The 21,590-nt window shown below is 37.1% G+C and overlaps 1 protein-coding gene across 1 annotated transcript in view; it reads left to right on the top strand.

Annotated features, from left to right (window-relative positions):
- Positions 1–21,590, top strand: part of LOC126355900 (attractin-like protein 1) — a 278,201-nt gene that overhangs the window by 32,321 nt on the left and 224,290 nt on the right. The window contains exon 5 of the mRNA XM_050006409.1: positions 10,121–10,294. Coding sequence (XP_049862366.1) covers positions 10,121–10,294 — 174 coding nt within the window. The remainder of the gene's footprint in view (positions 1–10,120; positions 10,295–21,590) is intronic.

Below are 21,590 nucleotides of genomic sequence, written 5' to 3'. Positions count from 1 at the left end.
AACTTGATAAAGATAACTACAAATGGGGAATTGAAAATCACCATAGAGCCATCACCACAAACGAGACAGATATCTATCTATCTATCTATCTATCTATCTCACACACACACAAACAGACGTGTTCTAATCGTCTTCAGCTACTGTACTTTTACCCATCTGCTACTTCTTCCAGCCACAAGCTAACTATACAGGGGTGCCTCAGCAGTTTTCACACTGATGTGTCACTCTTTCTGGCAGGCGAGTTCCTTCCTTCCTTCCTCTATCCAATGCCTCTTATGTAGTACTTTTATCAGTACACCAATTTTCAGTGCTCTTTTGTAACACCACATTTCAAATGGTCCTAATTTCTTCTGTGTTAGTTCATATTCATTGTCTTGCAATATATTAATTTGGAGATTCAATAGTTCTTCCATGCAAATTTTTGGTAGCAAGTAAACTCTTTTATCTGAAGAACACATGCTTTCCTTGTGTTATCAGCTTATGAAGCACGCCTTTTTTTCATCTTATGTAATTAGGTTTTCACTTCTTCTCTTGTTCTTTCACCACTATTTATGTTGCAATCATAGTTCTTCTTTCTGTTTCTCATAATAACTATTGTCTATATTAATTTTACTTGTAAAGTAAATCCTGTGAGATTTAACCTATTTGGTGTTGCTTCAGCTGAAGTCATGAACTGGAGCAGAGTGCTTCCATGCTTGACTCTATATTAACTTCAGTGTGAGGGCACTGCTGTGCTGAGAAAGAGGACATGTCTTCTTTAGCCTCTCCCGTTCATCATTGCAGATTACAGCAGGACTATGCTAATGCCTGTGGTATTGGTGTGCATTGCTGACTTTGATGTGGCGCCATAATCTTTGGGTGATACCATTATATCCACATTTCATAAAAATGGTTAATCAGTGCTAAATTGTGGAGTGTTGCCCACTATTATAAATATGAAAACATACTGTGACTATCTTATGTTACGGAACATTTGTGACATTCTTCAGCATACACATTGTGTGTCATTTTGTCACCCAGTCATGATATATCACGTAGTACTGAAGGTCAAAGGATGAATATATCAGAAGATGCTGTGCATGGAGTCCATATCCCTTTAAAGATTGGCAGTGGTTGTTGTGAGGTACTGGCAAATGTTTAGCTTATGGGGCCATTGAGTCTTAAAAAAAATTCAGACATGTGCTGTTACATGTAAGTGTTTGTGATGTTCTCCTTCTCTGTAATGGTTGCAGGGTTGCAAATATTGTCTGTTCAGTAGGGAGCTACACGTTGTACACCTTCATGCACACCCTATACGCGAGAGAAACCTGAAAATTTCTTTGTCTAGCAGTGAATGACATTCTAATTCACAACACACCTTTTCTTAAAGGCAATTGTGTTTTTATTTGGTGCACTTTAAATAAAGTTTTCTTCCATTGGATTGATTCCACCCTTGACATGCAGGTTCTAGATCACCTGAAAATACATATCTATAGCTGTCGTAACCTCATAATTGTACACACAAGATTTCCCAGTCAGAATTTTTGTAAGTATGGGAATAAATGGATGGCAAAATGTGCCAAATGCGGTGATCGATTTTGCCACAATTGTAATTCAAAATCCTTCAGTTTATTGATGGCTAAAGTCCTTTTAATTATATTGATGAAAGATTATATTTTTCTCCTTTCATCCTCCAGGCATCTTCTCAATCACTTACTCATCTAGTTGTGGATTCAGTAGACTTGACTAGTATACACTGTTACTGTTTTACCATTAAGAAGGTAACCTCCTGCCATCCTAGAAAACACTGACTATTTCTCTGTCATGCAGTATCGACTTCCTTATTGCTGAGCAAGGCTGCTTACACCCACCGCTGTGATTGCTGTTTTATTTATGATTTGGTGTTGGAATAGTGACTCCTTCACTCTCACATATCAATACACAAAATCAGTTGTACTCTTTTTCAAATACTCCAATTATTGCCGAGAGATTTGTTTCACAGCTGACATTATTATATAAGAAAGAAGATATACAGATGTGAGTTAGTAATACCTACCCACCACTTTTTACAGTTTACAATAATAGAAATTCTTCTACAGAATAGGAGGAGCTGTCAAGAAGAAACTTTCTCAGCTTGTTTTCAAATTTTGCTTTGCTGTCTATCAGACATTTTATATTACTGGGTAAGCGATCAAAAACTTTAGTTGCAGCATTGTGCACTCTGTTATACACTAAAGGCAATCTTAATGTGGAGTAATGAATGTCATTTTTCCACTCTGGTACTTATATCATTGTCCCTTTTGAACTGTAGCAGTTTATTAACAGAAAACTATGTGAGGGAATAAATACTGTGAAGGGCAACAAAGACTTTTATTTATGTATTTGTTTATATTTTTAAGAGGCGTTACCTGAGAACATAATTCCATACGACAATATTGAATGAAAAAAGGTAAAATTATTAGCTGATTGCTTTATCTCTTGCCAAAATTTTCATGATTCTAAGAGCAAATGTGGCAGAATTAAGTTGTTTTTGCAGCTCCAAAATGAGCTTTTTCCAATCTAAATTCTCATCAATATGGACACCTAAGAATTTTGAAGTTTTGCACCGTATCCATTATTTCCACGCCATGTGTTACACTTATCATTGGTGTAGTGCCCCTAGATGTGCAGAACTGAATATGTTGTGTCTTTTTAAAAACTGAGGGTGGGACCATTCACAGAAAACCAGTCAATGATACTTTTAAGAACTATGTTTACCATTTCTTCTGTTTCTCTATGTATGCGTGGATTGATTACAATACTAGTGTCATCTGCAAAGAGAACTAATTCTAGAATGAGATTTTCACTCTGCAGCGGAGTGTGCACTGATATGAAACTTCCTGGCAGATTAAAACTGTGTGCCCGACCGAGACTCGAACTCGGGACCTTTGCCTTTTGCCGGCAAGTGCTGTACCATATGAGCTACTGAAGCACGACTTGCGCCCGGTATTCACAGCTTTACTTCTGCCAGTATCTCGTCTCCTACCTTCCAAACTTTACAGAAGCTCTCCTGTGGACCATGCAGAACTAGCACTCCTGAAAGAAAGGATATTGTGAGGACATGGCTTAGCCACAGCCTGGGGGATGTTTCCAGAATGAGATTTTCACTCTGCAGTGGAGTGCTTCTGTAAAGTTTGGAAGGTAGGAGACGAGATACTGGCAGAAGTAAAGCTGCGAATACCGGGCGTGAGTCGTGCTTCGGTAGCTCAGATGGTAGAGCACTTGCCCGCGAAAGGCAAAGGTCTCGAGTTCGAGTCTCGGTCGAGCACACAGTTTTAATCTGCCAGGAAGTTTCAGAACTAATTCTGTTTGTTGTATATTAGGGGGAGGATCATTTACGTTTGTGAGGAACAATAGTGGACCTAAGATTGAGCTTTGGGGAACCCCATATGTGATTTCTCACCAGACAGAATTAAGTCCCCTTACACACACTGTAGCAGTACTCCAAAAGACAATGGACAAGAGTAGTGTAGGCAGTCTCTTTAGTAGATCTGTTGCGTCTTCTAAGTGTTCTGCCTGTAAAATTACCTCTTTGGTCAGTCCCTGGCTATATTTATTGAATTACTAAGTACAACGTTTAACTGTCGATCTTAAAATATCATATTGTATGCATCCTTGATGGTTCTGTTTGTGGTTTCAATTTTGGGGTGTTCATCACAAGGATCATCATAAAGAGAAGTGTGGTCTCATTAAAACTAGATGTACATTACTGCAATACATGTAACAACATAACAAAATGTAAGTGATATAAATGCTGTTGATTCTCCAGCCCTTAAAATTTTTGCCTTCCATTTGTATCAGCGATTGTATTGTAGTTGATCATGAATAAAATAATTCTTTGAGCCTTTAAAAGTGATTTGCGTAAACAGTCTCTGTAACTAGGTCTGTACCTATGTGTATGTGTCCCAGGACAATGGGAAAGCCCACTACTGAAGAATGATACTGCAGCAGTAAAACATAAACAAGAGAATAAAAATAAAACTTAAGTTGCAGAGAAAATGCACAGTTTACAACAACAAAACACAGTGCACACACAAGCATTTGCCAGCAGCAAAATGTGTCAAAGATTATGCAATACTTCGTAACAGCAATCTGCTTTCAATACACCTTTGTTGTGGGCATCGTTTTGATGTGCGCGATGTCACATTGTTTCACATTTGTATCATGTCATGGGAAAATATTTGCGAATGATGGTTCAAGAAGCATTACTTTCAAAGTAAATTTACTTTTATGCAAGATGAATTATTTTGTAAATCATGTAGCATTAGTCTCACTCAAAACTTAACACTGAGGACCAGCTAGATAGAAAAATTTTGGACCAAAAAGACAATCCATTTATTGCCATTATTTAATATTTCACTGGCACATTTGTGTTTGGTATATCTTAAACGGTAACAATCGCTAAAAGAGACCAAGTTTCAAGGCTAGATTTTCATATTTATTTTAGTTCATGTATTCAGCCATGTAACCCATGAAATGTTCGGTATACAGCAGTGAAATTTATGGTTGTGCTTATTAGAAATATTTAGCTGCTACAATTTAAGCTGTGTTCTTGTGATCCTGTCTAACCACACCCTCAGAAAAAAAAGGCAGAAAATTATTGATAGCCAATATTATATGTGAAAACTTAGCTTTCCTGTAGCTACGCTGTATGTATATATTAATGTAAGCCATTAACTATTCCTATTTGTGTGTTTGCACTACCTGACATTGAAGTTGCTATTGGCTGACTACATCACATGTCCTACGCTCTGAGTATCTGCTGTCATTGGCTGGTGAGATCTTGTAACAAGAACTGTGATTGGCTGACAAAAGCACATCAGAAACGTGATTTCAGTGCTTCAGAAACTTCTGTGCTGTATTTGGTGGAATTCCTATTTACACTTTCATAATGCAAAAATACACACTGTAAATGTTGCCACACATCAAACATCTTTCCAAAACACATTGTTTTTTTGCTAGCTTTTGTTTCCTAAAGTGCTGGGAAGTTCCATGCCAGTGTATGAAAGCTTCACCATTCAAAGGAATGATAAGGAGGGAAAGTGTATTTTAACTTAATACTGAAAACAATTCACTTGCACCAGGGTATACTGTATTTTCATCCAACAAAAAGTGTTTTTAACTGGGAAGTTGGGGAAAAATCCAGTAATTTTTTTAATTCTTTATTTTTCTTGTCTGCATATGGACACTGTGTGTGTATCTGTTCAGTATTTGCAGAAGACTGTGATGTTCTTATACTTAATTCATTCTACAATAAGGCAAACATCAGTGTAGGTGGGACTAGGTGTTAAATATTGGTGATTGATAGTGATTCCATTTGACAATGACTAGCTCGTGGGTAGTGTTATATGCAAGTCTAGCTCCAGTGTGACAAAACCTCATGTTCGTACACAACTCTATTGTAGTTTCAAGAGTCTTCAAATTTACTATTTGGACTGTCATTGCAGAGTAACCTGCTTTGACTTAATGTGTTTGACACTGCACAACACTCCTCAACATCTCTCGCCATATTTGTGCGATTGATTACCTTTTTGTAGGCTAAAAAATGGGTATGTGGAAGGGGAAAGGATTGTTGTAGATAGTGCATGCTGGAGAGGTGCAAAACTTTTCATTTAGCTTTTTAGCTTCCTGCTAAGATGCGTTATGTTTTGTTAAAGTTTATGATTGGCCTCTATAGTTCAATTCTTTTATCTCGGCGGCTCGTGCATGCCCGCTCAGGCGCAGGAGATTTCTGCGTTGCCAGTTGCACACGATGCACGCACCAATAGAAGCAGCGCCATAGTATAGCATAGTTCGCAAGCTTACGTTTAGGGGGGAGCTCGCAGTTCATGAAGTAAAGCCACCACGGCCGCATTAACCCTTTCGCTGCTACAAAGACGTGCCCCCTGCATTTCGCGCTGTCTGCGATTTTGTCACTGCACTGCTCGCCTGTGCAGACACATCGTGTTTCGATTGCTTTGACACTCTTTTCATTCGGTCCCACAAAAACTATTTGGCCCAAAAATTAGATTTTTACACATCTTTTTGACTGATACCTTCCCCCCATAAATGACTTAATTTTGTTTCGATGTCCAACACAGTTATTGCGCAGCATTAAAAATAGTAAACCATTGCACGAAATTTTTAAGTGTTTGCAGAGGTAAAAGTCCATAGCGTATACTTTCCGTATAGTCGATTTTAGTTGCCACAATGTTGAGAATGAAATGTGGTCAAGATACCTAAATTTCATATAAAATTTACTGTATAATAATATCTGATTTAAGTACCACATAGGTGTCATATGTAATATTGAGAAATATTCCGTCTTTCGCAACTGTAACAAAAGTTTTATTTACACTGAGCATGTTTGGCTTTATTTTAAAGCACTTCAATCAATCAAAAGGAAGTAGACAAAATACATTAAACAATACTGTGGACTTACAAAAACATTAGGACTTGAATATCTCATCTATCAGTGAAGTGTTCTGAGCTATGTCAAATATAATTTTTGTGTGTGGCACACACAAACATCATTTATTTGCTAAAACACTGATCAGCCAACACAAACGTTGAATATTGTGTTACCGTAGCACAAAACTACGAAAGGTGACTTGGCAATGGAGGATGCTCCAAAAGTGAGAAACGCGTCTGGTTTAAATAAGTCGCTTATTACAGTTGCAGAAGAGGAATATATTTCAGTACCATTGGTAAAACTACGACTGTGGAACAAAAACAAGAAAGAGAACATGAGAACCATTGTGTATGTGCTATACCTTTCAATGATTGAAGTGCTTTAAAATAAAGCCAAACACGTCCGGTGTAAATAAAACTTTTATTACAGTTGCGAAAGACGGAATATTTCTCAATATTACATACGACACCTATGTGGTACTTAAATTGAATGAGATATTGTTATACAGTAGGCGAGCAGTGCAGTGGTGACAAAATCGCGCACAGTGCGGAATGCGGGGAGCACGTGTCTGCAGCAGCTAAAGGGTTAATGAAGAGAGAAAGCACCAAAAAGAAAATAAGCCTTCAAACGAATATAATTCGTGAAGTAAGGCACTTCCATATTGTTTTTAAATAATGAAAATATTAAGCACCACACAAGGTTTGAACTCAAACCCTTCCGCGTAGGAGCTAAACACCTTAACCGTTACGCCATCGCAACTCGTCTGACTACAGAATACCGTGAGGACTCTAACATGTCACGCAAAATACTGACAAACACTGTTGGTATGACCGTGAATTACTCACGCTTCGTCGAAGTAAAATAGGAAATAAACAATTACCGCTGTTCTTTATTGCGAAAAAGCAGTTCGTGAGATTGATATAAACACCTTTCCTTGCTATCGCCTGAATTAGGAGTCTTATTGCTTGTTTGGTTTAATTAATTAATAGAATATGAAGCAATTGGTATAAAGAATGCTTTTTCCAAACTTTCTATAAAGGAAAGTCTGCTATCAAGACACTGCTTTTGTTCTATTACTTTATTTATTACTGAACGTTTCTAAAACTGAAGACAGTCCTCCATGCTCTGCACTGCAGTCGAGATCTGGCAATGTCGTTCTCTGTTCATTGGCTGACTGTGTTTTGTGACGTCAAATGAGCAGAACGAACCTAAACTTGGCCGCCAACATAAATGACACGCACTTTAGTAGGTTTTATATTGAGTGTGGTCACACATTCAAGGTCTGAAAGGTAGGAGAGTTGAAATAGAGATGGGAGCTTTTGAGTGTGACTGTTGGCGGATGCAGTATAGTTGAAGTGAAGTTGAGTGAGGGCTAAGGGTTAAAAATGGATTGCAGCCAGAATCACATCTTTCTAGGTGAGGCATTCATGAGCAGTGACTGTAGTTTGCACCTGTGTGTGTGTGTGTGTGTGTGTGTGTGTGTGTGTGTGTGGGTGGGTGGGTGGGTGTGTGGGTGTGAATAAATCAAAATAGTAGCCAAGGAAAGAAACACAATCTTCAAACAGAGTAAAAAGGCTGGCGAACAGAGCAAGGTTATCATGAAATAAAATATTGCTGAAATGGGATTAAAAGTTAAGGACAAATTTGCTTCAACAGAAAAAAATGTTGTTAGAAATATTTGCTGATCACAAGATACATTCTCCATTGTGTATTATTTGAGCAAGAGCTGCTTCAATATGGTACAAAAGGAATGTGTAATGAGTGGTTTGTGTCTCCTCTGTAACAGGACACAATAAAACATTTTTGCTCACAGAAAACACGTGATGCAATCTTCAGTACAAATTGTCAGATAAGGTGAATGCAATTCTTCAGAGGAAGGCAAACTGTATCGACACATATGTCATTGAAGGGAAAGTTAGAGGAACGGTAGAATAAGAAAGAAGAAGAAGAATTCAACTTTTGGATGACATGAAAGATGGAAAGAGATACAGCAGACTGAAGGAAGAAGCTGAAGATAGGAAAAATTGCCATCATAAATTCTCCATACGAAGACAGACCTGCCACTAGGCAGAATACTAAATAATAATAATAATAATAATAATAATAATAATAATAATAATGTGTTAATCAAAGCCCTAAATGTAGTTCATCCAATTTTGTTTTAGCAAAATCTTCTCAGTGCTATTCAGGTACCTTTACACTAGAATTTGAATGTATCCTACTTTAAAATGAATGTATAGTTGTACATAATAATCAATAACCTTTGCTAATATGTTTTCCAAACACAAACCAGTCATTATGGAATAACAATAACCGGGTTTGACTTTTAGCTAAGGATTAGAGCAGACACTCACATAATTAACCTACTAAACTGGTCAGGTATCATCTTGTACAAATTTAATGTATCTATTATGAAGTTTACTATTTGTTGCTCACAAACAAGATTTCCTTCTGATGATGATATGCTCAAAAATACTTATTATACAAAAGTTTATGAAACAATTTATTTCCTTTGATATTTCATAAAAAGTAATGTTCCATGCTTGTACTTGTGCCACAACTCTTAGCTCTATAGGCTATAATCATTTACCTCTGATAAATGTAGTATTCCACCAGTATAAATAAGTCACTCAAATAACTTCTATGTTTAATCTAATTTAATTTAGTTCATTTCAGTTCATTAGGTTCCATGGGACTAAGTGAGCTGGAGCTACTTGGTCATTAAAAAACTAACTACATAATTCACAGAGAAATGAAAAGAAAGCTTAAAAACAGAAAAGAAACTAAAAAATATGAGAGAAATAATTTTACAGTAGTTTGTACAATAAATAATATGTTTCAATAAGAGGTTCTAAATTATACCACTGAACTGGGGTAAAAATAAAGGTGTACCTAAAGGAAGCTTTTCAAGTTATATTCGGAAATCTGGGCTTTATGACTTTCTTTTAATATCAGTGGGTAGTAAGGAGCAAATTACACCTGCAGAATAATGCACCCCTTTTTGTAAAACAGTTAAATAAGTGTTGTGCCGTGTTAATCATTGTTCCATATAGTGCTCTTTTTACTCCAAAGTCCACATTATTAACTACAAATTCATCTGGGAGTGTATGTGCAGCAAGTTACAATTACACACTTTGATGGCGATTTGCACATAGTTTGTGAACTGTCACTGTACGTTGTACTGTAGTGATAATATTCTTTATGAACGGCAAGAGTTGCCTCAAAATATGACAGCAGAGGGCGTAAGAGAATGAAAAGCTATAACTTCTTTACTTTGTGTACTTTTAGTGTCAGAGGCAGTGTACATCATAACTAAATGTGAGACTTCCAAGGAAGCTTTTCTGATTTGTAAAGTTAGACTTCCATGATTATTTTATGACCACGTGAAAATAAAATTTCATTTCTATAAGAGTTCCATTTAAAACTACATGCATTTTTATCTGTTTAGTTTAAACATCAATTTGTTTTCTGTAAGCCATGACATAAAGCTATCCACTACCATATTTATTACATTGAAAGCCTTTCACAATGGTGCATGCCATCTTCAAATAGTTCTTTTTAATCACTTCTTATGTTGAGGATGTTTCACAAAATAATTCATTACATACATAAAGTAAAAGTACTGTCAGTGTCCTAATCTTTTTTGTCTTGCTCTTTGGACATTCAGAACATACATGCTACGTTTGAACATCGAGTTGTAATTTGTTCTAGGTGATGACTGCAGTCAGTGGGAAGCAACAGGCTACTGGGAAGTAGTACAACCCAAAGATTTTGTCCCTGTGGGTTCTGCCTCACATGGAGCAGTTGTTTGGAGAGATTCATTGTACATAATAGGTGGTGAATCATTTCATCGTGCTGAAATGATATACGTTTATGACTTCAATGGTGAGAATAATGTGTAATATTAATAAAACATTTTTAAATGTTTATAGCTATGTAGAACTTCACAGGTGCATTGAACAAAAACAATTCAGTTTTATATTCCATCAAACTGCACAAGCTTACTGCACTCACTCAGCTATTGTTACTGTGTTTTATTTTCTCACATAACAACTAGTTCCTAGCATACACTCGATAGTGTTAAATATTTTAAAATATAACAGCAAATTCCATCATTGGCAGATGCAGTGTGTACATAATTAGAAAATGATGAGGGACAGTAATTGCAAACACTTTTAATACAAAAAGGCTAGATAATTTACATTATCATTTTTATTTTTTGGCTTTTTTTCCTATCTTTTTGTACCCATCTGTCCAAATGTGCCACTCTAACCAATATTATTTTGACTAATGATTAATTAATCTTTGCAGGCTGAATTTACTAACTGAACATACCACTGTACAAGTCAGAGTGACTCCCTCCTGTATGAACATTGATGTTGGTTACTAAATTGCTCCTCATTGTTATTGAAGGACTGGCAGCTTCTGATTTGGTTTTGGTCCATAGATTATATCTTTATTGTCTGGGCCCAAAGTGAATTGAAAATTCCTGATTCTCTGGAACATCTCAATTCTTTCCCTACCACAACATTGCTCACCTGCACATTCAAGATCACATTAAGCTCAGTAACAGACATCAGTATCTTAGGCAGTCACCAGTCCTTTCATGTTGAATACAATTTCTCGTGAAGCCTCAGATTTCACGGGGCTTTGATTATATTCTCATGCTGACTGAAGTATGTTCACATATTAGACCTAAATTTGAGTTCCAAAGTCAAAATTGCCTGTGTTTGTGTTGGTAGTTCATCATAATATTTAATAAATCATATTTTGATCAGTAGGGTAACGTTCTTTGCTTAAGTTATGTTTGTTTATTCTTCTGAAGACTGCATATCTTATTGTTGATTAGAAAGTGAGCAAAAATTAAGTATTCAGCAAATAAAAGGAGAAGTAAATTTTGTTCCTTCCATAATTACTTATCATTGAACGAATGAAAGTTATCAAAGGCCGTTTCTATTCTTCCTTTTGTACAATAGTGGTAAATACACACAAACTTTATTACCATATTTAAAAGTGCATGTGGACCAGTGATCAATAATGGAATCATTGCCTGCCTGTACATTAAATTGAACTGAATATTTTTTTTCCTAAGTGCATTTCATTTGTTGTTTCAAAATTTGTCTTCAACCTTGTTACTAGCTGCAAATATGTGCTGTACTGGTGACCAGATGTAAACTGTACATGCAGTGAGGCAATGTTTTGTCTGACCAGCCAGCAGCCTTAAGAAATTTCTTTCAAGGCTACATTTTATCTAGTAAAATGTGCATTTATGAAAAAGAAAAGGTTTCCAAATAATTATATAATTAATCTGTGTTACCAATTTTATTCACTGTTGAGTGTTGAGCAATATTGCACATGGCTTTCTTTCCTTATTGATCCGTTTATATGATAAATTTAAAGTTGCAAATGGGACTCCAACAGTATTTTTTTTCTTTCCATGTATCACTACATCTCTCTACATGGCTGACACCAGTATAGTGATACACTTTTGTGTATTAAGAGAGTTGGGGGTGCAGTTTTATGATAAAATAAGAGAAAGTTACTACCCATACTTATGTATCTCCAGAGACAGCAGTATTATTACACAATAACTGTGAGATAGACAATGACTCAAGAAGTCATTATATAGCAAATACCACAAAAACAAGTACAGTTTATACAGCTGTGGCACACTTTGAAAAACTGTGAATTTTTTCAGACTGCTGGTTGTCACAAAATTATGCAGTCCATGGCATTAAAAATTGCCAGTTAATGATAATTTCAAGTGAAAATCCCCCCCCCCTTCCCCCCTCCAAATTAAATCTCTCTCTTTTTAGTCTAGGATATGGTAGTGTGCTCAAAAATGAAAATTCGTATCAGCCATTATGAAAAAAGTAAAGTAAAAAATAAAGTTACAGGAAATGTCCATGGAAATTTTTTTACTTCTGCTTGCAAAAATAGCCTACAGGTCCCAACATTTTTGAACTGAAAAAATGTAGGAACATTGTCAAAGTTTACAGGTGCTCACAATACAGACTGTATCATGAAAATACAAACGTATTCAGAGATAAAAATAAATTGCCTTAAGGGACATGAAATTGTTTCACTTGTGTGTAAAAAAATCTCACCAGTGATGAATTTACACTCTGTTGGACTGTGTAGAAATTTCAAGTGAAAAAGTTGTTAAGAAAATTACGAAATTCATTTTGATAACATCTGAGACAATGTGTGTTGTGTCAACAGGGAACATGATATATTTACGAGAGCCTCTGTGCATGAGAGAACTTGGATGCAGCCACCAGGAATCCGACAGCTCGCATTAATAAGACTGAGAATTTTCTCTACCTCTGGAAAAGATTAATTTGCAGCATTTGCAAATTCTTAGTCACTGCATGCAAAACACAGATACACTCTGTTCAAAACTCTACGATAAATTGCCGTGTCGTAGAATCACAGAAGACAAAACATGAAAAATTAAAAATGGCTTTGTAACACATGGAAACTACACATAGTACACATTGTATGGAAAAAACATGCAGTTAGGTAGCAACATTATTAGGGTGGCTAATTAAAACAGCTTTAAAGTTGTGTTCCTTTTTACTATACCCTTTACACTACAAAAATTACTGTAACATACTGAGGAAAGGTGCCAGAAAATCAAGAAATATGTATGTTAGGGATGAAATTAACAGCTCCAGCAATTAAATCGAATCAATATGGAATCTTGTTAGAAGAGACACAGGAAAAGAAACCAGTGGGTTAGGTAGTGTTACTATTATTAAAGAGAATGAGACAATTTTAATCAACAATACACAAGTAGCTAACAACCATTTCTTAAGGGTGACCACACCCTGCCTATCTAACTCATGTTAATTTAGGCAAGTATTTGACCCCCTTTCTGAAAAAACTATTCGATGCAGGACGTTAATATTTTTACTGTATATTACATGATGCTAATAAAGTCAACTATACTAAAATCTACTTTATCCATTTTATAGTTTTTAAGTAATACTTTTTCTAATTTATTAACAAAAAATATTAAGTTTTTTCTGCAGAAAATATTTTTTTTGTGAACTACATAATGGGTGAATATTAATGAATGTAGTACCAGAGGTGGCTTTTTATGTTAGCCTGAGTCTTTGAAAATTTCATTCATGTATCTATAATGGGGCATATGTACTGAAAATTTTAGTTTGTGGGAAATTGACTTTAAAGAAAAAAAACTTTTGAAATTTGTTACTTACAGTTAATTAAAACAGTCCTGCTGCATATGATGGCCATTCTTTGGCCTCTAGCAGATCTTCCAGCTTCTTTTGTGCCTTTCTGGATGTTTGTCTTGCTTTCTTGGCCGTATTAGATGCAAACCTATCTGCATCGACTATCCTCATTTTATCACAATGTTGCAGCCCAGTGATCATATTTTCACCAGGATTAATTCCCAGCTTTTTCAGTACCCAACACTTTCCAATATTTGCACAATTGAATGTAATAACAGCATCATGAACTCCTAGTTTCATTGTATGCATGCCTACAAATACAGTTTTAGGAATGCGGTTCCAAATTATGCTTTTGAAATATTCTTTTGGGTTCTGTGTCTGCCCATGCAGACATTTCCTTAGAAGGTCAGGATGAGCCAAGTGTCTGAAAATAGGTTTAATTGCTGTAATATCAGCGGCAGGAAGAGAATGCTGGTGAGAACAAGATTCTTCAGTTGCCTGAGCACTATTGTATTTGCACCACGAATTTTCGCCTGATGGTCACAATCCATGACATGGCTTATCATCAGTAGAGGACTTATGGAAGAATATGGCCCAAACATCTCTCTTCATTGCCTCCAGATTTTCTTTATTTCTCCTAATTGCTTGCCCATAGTATACCTGTTTGTTTTCTATTTCTGTTTTAGTTAACCGAACCTGTCCAGTCAACAATTTTCCGTCTTCTAATTTTTTTCAGCTCATATCACCAGTTAGTTTTCTCAGCCTTGTTCCAAAACATTTTTGTACATGGCCTCCACATTCTATTTTGCTAGTAATGGTGTCTCCATATGGCTTAAGAGTTCACCACATTGTTGTATGCCTTACTGTCACCATCGCCGAAATATTAGGTGTACCATATGCCTCTTGTTTCTATGGAGCGATGAAATATTTGTTGTACTCCATGAACTTCCATACCACCACTTGTTCCTCTAAAATTAGCCACACAGTTGTGTTCTTTATGTTAATTGACTTTACAACATTTGCAATATCTAGACATTATCTCCACATCTAACACTTCACTGGTGTCTACACTCGTGGCAGTCACTACTCCATTCAGAAAGCATGTCCTCATTTCTGCCACCTTCCATCAAGTGCAACTGCAATATCCAAACATCCATCATTTTCTTCCACTGCTTCCCTAGCTTGCAGTTTCATGCTTTCCTCACTGATCTCACATACCGCTTTCTCTAATATTGCAGTCAGTTTTTCAAATTTATTTGGTGGTTGATGTAAGTTCATCACTGAACAAATGTTCTCCCTGCAGCCATGCCCTTGCCAATGGATCGTAAGGCATAAACTAATCTAATATTGATTTCATAAGGGCCGCTTGCATTTGGTTTTGAAGAACTCATAAATGAAATCACAGCTGAGCATTTAGTGCAAATTAAATCGAAAGCAATTGATAGGCCTTTTCTTCCACTGGCACATTAAAAAATGTTTACACTCTGTGACTCACCACACTGTCTACATTGTACAAATTTAGAAATTACATCTGATAATATTCTCAAATTTATAATAATGGTACTGCACCCCTTGTCACTTACAGTAGATTCATTGTAACTCTCTTGAAATGGTAAGAGCTTCTTAGATGAAGCACTTGTTGAAGCATTACTAAATTGTCGTTTCCTGAAAATGCCTTTAAGTTTCGTCATCTTCAATAAACACAACACAACACACGTAAACAAGCACTGCAAACGTAAGTATAACAACTATTCTCAATCACACTTGAACAAAACTAACTGTGTGTTTGAAAGCGTGAGGCAGGTTTCAGAAATCTTGGATTAATTTTCACCTATCGTCATCTTGTGAAATAAGGAAAATCATTAAATCTTTGAAAAATAAATATTCTGTTTGGGTAGATGACATCTCTAACAATATACTGTATTAAAACAATGTGGAACAGTTACAACTGATGTTCTAAGTCACCGCTAACTCAAGGTATTTTCATAGAAAAGTTAAAATATGGCATTGTCAAGCTCCCCCCCCCCCCCCCCTTCTCTCTCTCTCTCTCTCTCACACACACACACACACACACAGAGAGAGAGAGAGAGAGAGAGAGAGAGAGAGAGGACACCACAGATGTCAATAATTAACAGCCAACATCTGTGCTTACAGCTTCCTCAAAAATCGCCGAGAAAGTAATATAGTCAAGAGTGGTTAGCCATCTCAACAGTAATAGGATACTAAATAAATCACAGTTTGGATTTCAAAAATGCTGTTACACTGAGACAGCAATACACAAATTCACTGCCCACATAATAAGAGTCTTTAAATAGTAAAATGTCAGCAATAGAAATTTTCTGTGACTGATCCAAAGTGTTTGATTGTGTGAATCATGACATTATGTTACAGAAATTACAATTCTATGATGTAAATGGAACAGCATGTGAGTGGTTTAAGTTATATATACAGAACAGGAAGCAAAAAATTTCTTTATATGGTTTAAGTGATTTAAGGAAGTTTACCACTTCATCTAACTGGGGTGAAATCATATTAGGTGTTCCACAGGGTTCAATCAAGGGTCCCCCTCTGTTCTTGATATATGTGAATGACCTCCCTCCTTTATCTGAAACAAGAAGCTAAACTGACATTGTTTGCTGATGATACAAGCATCATTATTAATCCAGTAAAAGAAACTCCAATAGAAAATGGTTCAAATAATGTCTTTGAATAAGTTATCAATTGGTTTTCTGCAAATGGATTTGTTGCTCTGAACTTAAATAATAATAATAATAACACACAGTACATCCAATTTTGTTTTCTGCAAGGAGTACAGTTCCTTCAATAAATATAACACATGAACAGAAGTCAATAACCAGCGTAAAGCACATTGTGGGTGTACATATATATGAGAATCTTAATTGGGAAATTCATATTTTGTATCTCCTAAAGTGACCACGTTCAGCAACTTTCGCAATCAGAATAATTACCAGTTTTGAGGACATAGAAACTAGTAAGCTAATGTACTTTGCATGCTATCACTCTCTGATGTCACACATCCTGTATGTAGACATCTGTTTTAAAAGACTCGCAGTCCATTTACTCAGTAATGAAATTTGTCCTCAGCAACAGTGACATTAATGATTGTAATACCAGAAGACAGACAGACTTACACTATCCTCTACTTAATGTATCTTTGGCAGAGAATGCAGTAAAATATGCTGCTGTATAACTCTTTGATAAATTACCGGATGAAATAAAAGGTCTGATAGACAGCAGCCATAGTTTAAAAAATAAATTGAAATCATATCTCCTTGACAAGTCCTTCTATACCATAGATGAATTCTTGAATAGGAATTAATAAATCCAACTGGTACACCTGCCTTATACCATGTAGGGCCCCGTGAGCACGTACAACTGCTGCAACATGACGTGGCATGAACTTGACTAATGTCTGAAGTAATGCTGGAGAGAATGGACACCATGAATCCTGCAGGGCTGTCCATAAATCTGTATGAATACAATGGGGTGGAGATCTCCTCTGAAAGCACATTGCAATGCATCCCAGCTGTGCTCAGTAATGTTTATGTCTGGGCAGTTTGGTGGCCAGCGGAAGTGTTCAAGCTCAGTAAGGTATTCCTGGAGCCACTCTGTAGCAATTCTGGATGTGTGGGGTGTCGAATTGTCCTGCTGGAATTGCCAAAGTCCTCCAGAATGCACAATGGACATGAATGGCTGCAGGTGACAGACAGGATGCTTAAGTATGAGCCACCTGTCATAGTCATATACAGTATTTACTTGAATCTAAGCCGCACTTTTTTTCCGGTTTTTGTAATCCAAAAAACCGCCTGCGGCTTAGAATCGAGTGCAAAGCAAGCGGAAGTTCTGAAAAATGTTGGTAGGTGCCGCCACACTTAACTTCTGCCATCGAATATATGTAGCGCTACACAGGCATGCTTTGTAGGCACAAAGATAAATACTGGCACCAAAACCTCTGCGTCCAAAAAAAAAAAAAGTGGAAGATGAGCTTTTTACTCCGCCCCGAGTTTCGAACACTGCATTTTCATACATTGTTCAAAGAAGTAAATACAAATTCCGTATTGTTCATCTTCGAATGTAGCAGAATTTCAATGTACTACGAAAATCCGACTGGCAGAACTGTTTGGGATGTTTGTCAATATGGCCAACTCTATGTTCTGAATTTTTTCCTACCTGTGAAAAGAGATGCTTGCTAATAGGAACCTGATGAAATGTGAATCACATACAGTATTCTCTTCACCATAAGAATAATAGGTATATAAACATTTGGCCACATATTCTTTCGTGTTTGCTGCTATCTCATTTAAATCCTGTTTCCCTAATAAACTACGAAACTAGAGTGAGACAACAGCAAACACGGAAGAATATACATATCGTGTCATGTTTTTATTCATATTATTCTTATACCTAATAGTGATACAGTCAGAAATGAAGCAAGGCAACTGACTAGATTTTTAAATCTAAGATGACCCTATTTCTGTGCAGAATTTGATGTACTAAAGAAGCGGCCGCAAAGATTTTCAAACGGAGAAAAATTTTCGCCTAACTCTCGTTCAGAACATGTTCTATCATACTCAGTCTATTATTTGGTTCTTGTTGATCATTATCAAAGAAAGCAGCAGTGTAAGTAACACCAAATAGCAGTCTCTTGCCCGTTTCGCTAATGAGACGATTCCTCTCTTTTTTTATTGTTTTATTGTAAGCGGCGATAGCGTGCGCAAAAGCATGCCTTGGCGCGAGCGGCGACAGGTTGTAAACACGCACTATCAGAATGCGACAAACAATGCATGACACAGTACAGGAATGCATTTTCAGCTTAGAGTGATGTGAACACCTATAACAAAGGAAACAGCACTTATCAGATCAAAGCAAAATAAGCAATCAATTCAAACCAGACGAAGCATGTGAAAAAGGAAGGGTATCCGTATAAATGCGGATGGAGCGCCTAACGCATAGCAATGACCACCTGGTAAAGCTTAACTGCTAAGCTTACGACTGTAGCTGTAGCTGTATCATCATTCATTCAACCTAAATTGTGTCTTATATTACAATGGACCAACTTTGTTTCGATTTGGAGGTGCGGCCTAAAACTTTTCCGCCCCCGTGAATTTCGAGTCTCAAATTTCGGGTGCGGCTTGGATTCGGAAATTTTTTTTTCCCTTTATTTCGAGTCTCATTTTTCAGGTGCGGCTTAGATTTGAGTAAATATGGTATAGGTGTATCAAGGGGTTCCATATCACTCCACACCATTACAGAGCCTCCACCAGTTTGAACAGTCCCCTGCTGACAGATCTGGACATTGGATTCACAATAACAGTTACTGTGAGACTGAACAATGGAACACATAGCTAAATAACTGATGTTTTAACATGAGCCCGTATCAGCTCAGTAAGATTATTCTGGCAGTGGTAAGACAGAATGAGCATAATTTCATGTCCCATTTCCTTTGCATTGTGATGCAATTCTTACACCTGGTACGCACCTTGTATTTCTTGCTTATATAAAAGTTCATCCCTATTTTTAACAGGGAAAAATTGAACACCCTTCTTTTGAAGCCAATCCGCAATGTCTGATTTATGCCAGTTTGTCACCCTGTGCGGAATTATAGCTGACATTACCCATTACAAAAATGCAGCCTTCCTAAACAGTAATCAGATTCAACAGAACTATTACAGCCACAAAATACAAATTTTGCTCCCAGTATAAAACCAGTATTTGGAGATCAGCATGAGCCACAATGAACCAATTACTTGAGCCTGTAGGTTCCTTCACGTCACTATTTTCCTTGGAGTCATGCGAAATAAATTTGTTTGTATGTTTTGCAAAACCCAAATTTCATCAAGATAATCCACAGGCCTGTTGTTCCTCTATAAGCAATAAATGCAGACTGAAAAAAATGTATCTCTTGAGGTGGCAGAATCCCTACATTCCATAAGAAATTTGTGTCTATCATTATATTTTCTAAACTTAAAACTGATTCCTTCTAGAAGGTGAAGAACAGATGTTTCTGAGCCCTCATACACACTCTTGTGTTGTACGTTGGAATGGACTTTACTGGCCACAGGATACTCTCCCCTTTTGTAGAATTCTAAAACAGTCTTGCAGACCAATTCTTTATTAAATTTTAAATAAATCTATTTTGCCATTTATATCTTTGTGGCAAATTGGAGGCAACATGCATCTACAGAATCTGGGGAAGTTAAAATTCAACCAGCAGATTGGAGTGTTCTTTCTGGAACTCCACAAGCTTCTGCCATCAACTTTGTGCTTCGGCAAAGTTGTTGTTGAAAGTTCTTTGTTGTGCATAAGTTTGTGGGGAAGTGGAGTAAGACGTAATGGGTGGCTATGGATGGCTTTGAATCACTTGGTTTCATGACATCAACTTTAGATGTAGCCACACAGGAAATAGAGAGAGATAATTGCCTCAGCTTGCATTCCTTCACTCTGTGGTGTCAATAAACACCTACATTTGCTCTGCTGCGTGGTACTGTTTGTGCCTGCTAGGGGTATTCTATATGTAGAATAACTCCATCACTTCTCGAGTTTAATCCTTCAGGTTCACTCTAGATATGAGAAAATGTGCTAAAAATGATGATTTTGGTGGCTGCTGTGGCACTAGAGAAGAGTGTAAGTTACCATGAGAGGAGGTGTCAGGATAATTTGCCTTGCATGTGGTTACAAGTTGCTCTGTTCCAAGAGTGATGTAGGTTCATCTATTAGCCCAGTTAGTGTTTTTAAGAGGCAACTGTGATAGCTGGATTGGTAGCAGTCAACTGCCAACAGATACTGTAATATTCCAAAGGGATTGTTTGTTCTGATGATGCACCCCCTTTCCCAGTGTCATCTTTGTGAACTAGATTGCATCCTATCTCGGAAACTACAGTGTCGACCATTGAGCACCTCGTTGAACAGTGTGTGCAACTGAATGCAGATCTGTACCCAGGCCTTTGACCCTGGCTGAAAATGTTCTTTATGAAGACTGGCCGGCATCAGGGTTACTGGGCAGATTTAATAAAATTCCATTCTTGACTTGCAGACAAGAACTTAACTCTGGGCTGAGCTGGTTGACAGGTGTTTCTCAGTAGGTGCTCACATATAGCACTTGTGTTGCCTCACTCAAATTTTCCATGATTTCCTTCTGCATTCGCTAGAAAAAGATTTTTCTTTTTAAGGGGGGAGGAGTGGGGATAGGGGTGGGGTGGGGTGGGAGGGGGGGGGGGGGGGCTGGTGGGACGATGAGTGGAGGAGCAAAAATACAGTCTCTCTCTCAGCTTTCTTGGTGGTAGACTGGTCCTTATGTGTAGTTCACTGTACAGGTGTGCTAATAGTAGTCCTTAGACTTTTAATGTCTAAACTGTGGGCTGTTATTAGAGAGTATTATGATCAGATGCTTTCCACAACCATGGTCAAGGTCAACACATAAGCCATGATGTATAAGGAGAGGTCCCCAGTGGTGGAATAGACTTTTTGAAACCATGTGTATGGTGATGTAGGTAAAGATCCCAGGTATCACACCTTGCAGCCATTCACCATGATGGGGCCCTTGTTTGCAAGTAATCGATGAAAAAAAATTTGGAAACTTTTGTGTGATGCTCAATACCACTAGAAAAAAAGGCAGTATTACATTGCATGCTTATATGATAGTGGAACAAACACTGGTAGCAGTTACTTCTGTAAAATATCTGGGAGTATGCGTGCAGAACGATTTGAAGTGGAAAGAACGATTTGAAGTGGAATGATCATATAAAATTAATTGTTGGTAAGGCGGGTACCAGGTTGAGATTCATTGGGAGAGTCCTTAGAAAATGTAGTCCATCAACAAGGGAGGTGCCTTACAAAACACTCGTTCGACCTATACTTGAGTATTGCTCATCAGTATGGGATCCGTACCAGATCGGGTTGACGGAGGAGATAGAGAAGATCCAAAGAAGAGGGGCGCGTTTCGTCACAGGGTTATTTGGTAACTG

The sequence above is a fragment of the Schistocerca gregaria genome, chromosome 3 (genome assembly GCF_023897955.1).
Source record: "Schistocerca gregaria isolate iqSchGreg1 chromosome 3, iqSchGreg1.2, whole genome shotgun sequence".
Classification (NCBI taxonomy): domain Eukaryota; kingdom Metazoa; phylum Arthropoda; class Insecta; order Orthoptera; family Acrididae; genus Schistocerca; species Schistocerca gregaria.
Note: the sequence above shows the minus strand (reverse complement) of the source record. Positions and strands in the feature narration are given on the sequence as shown.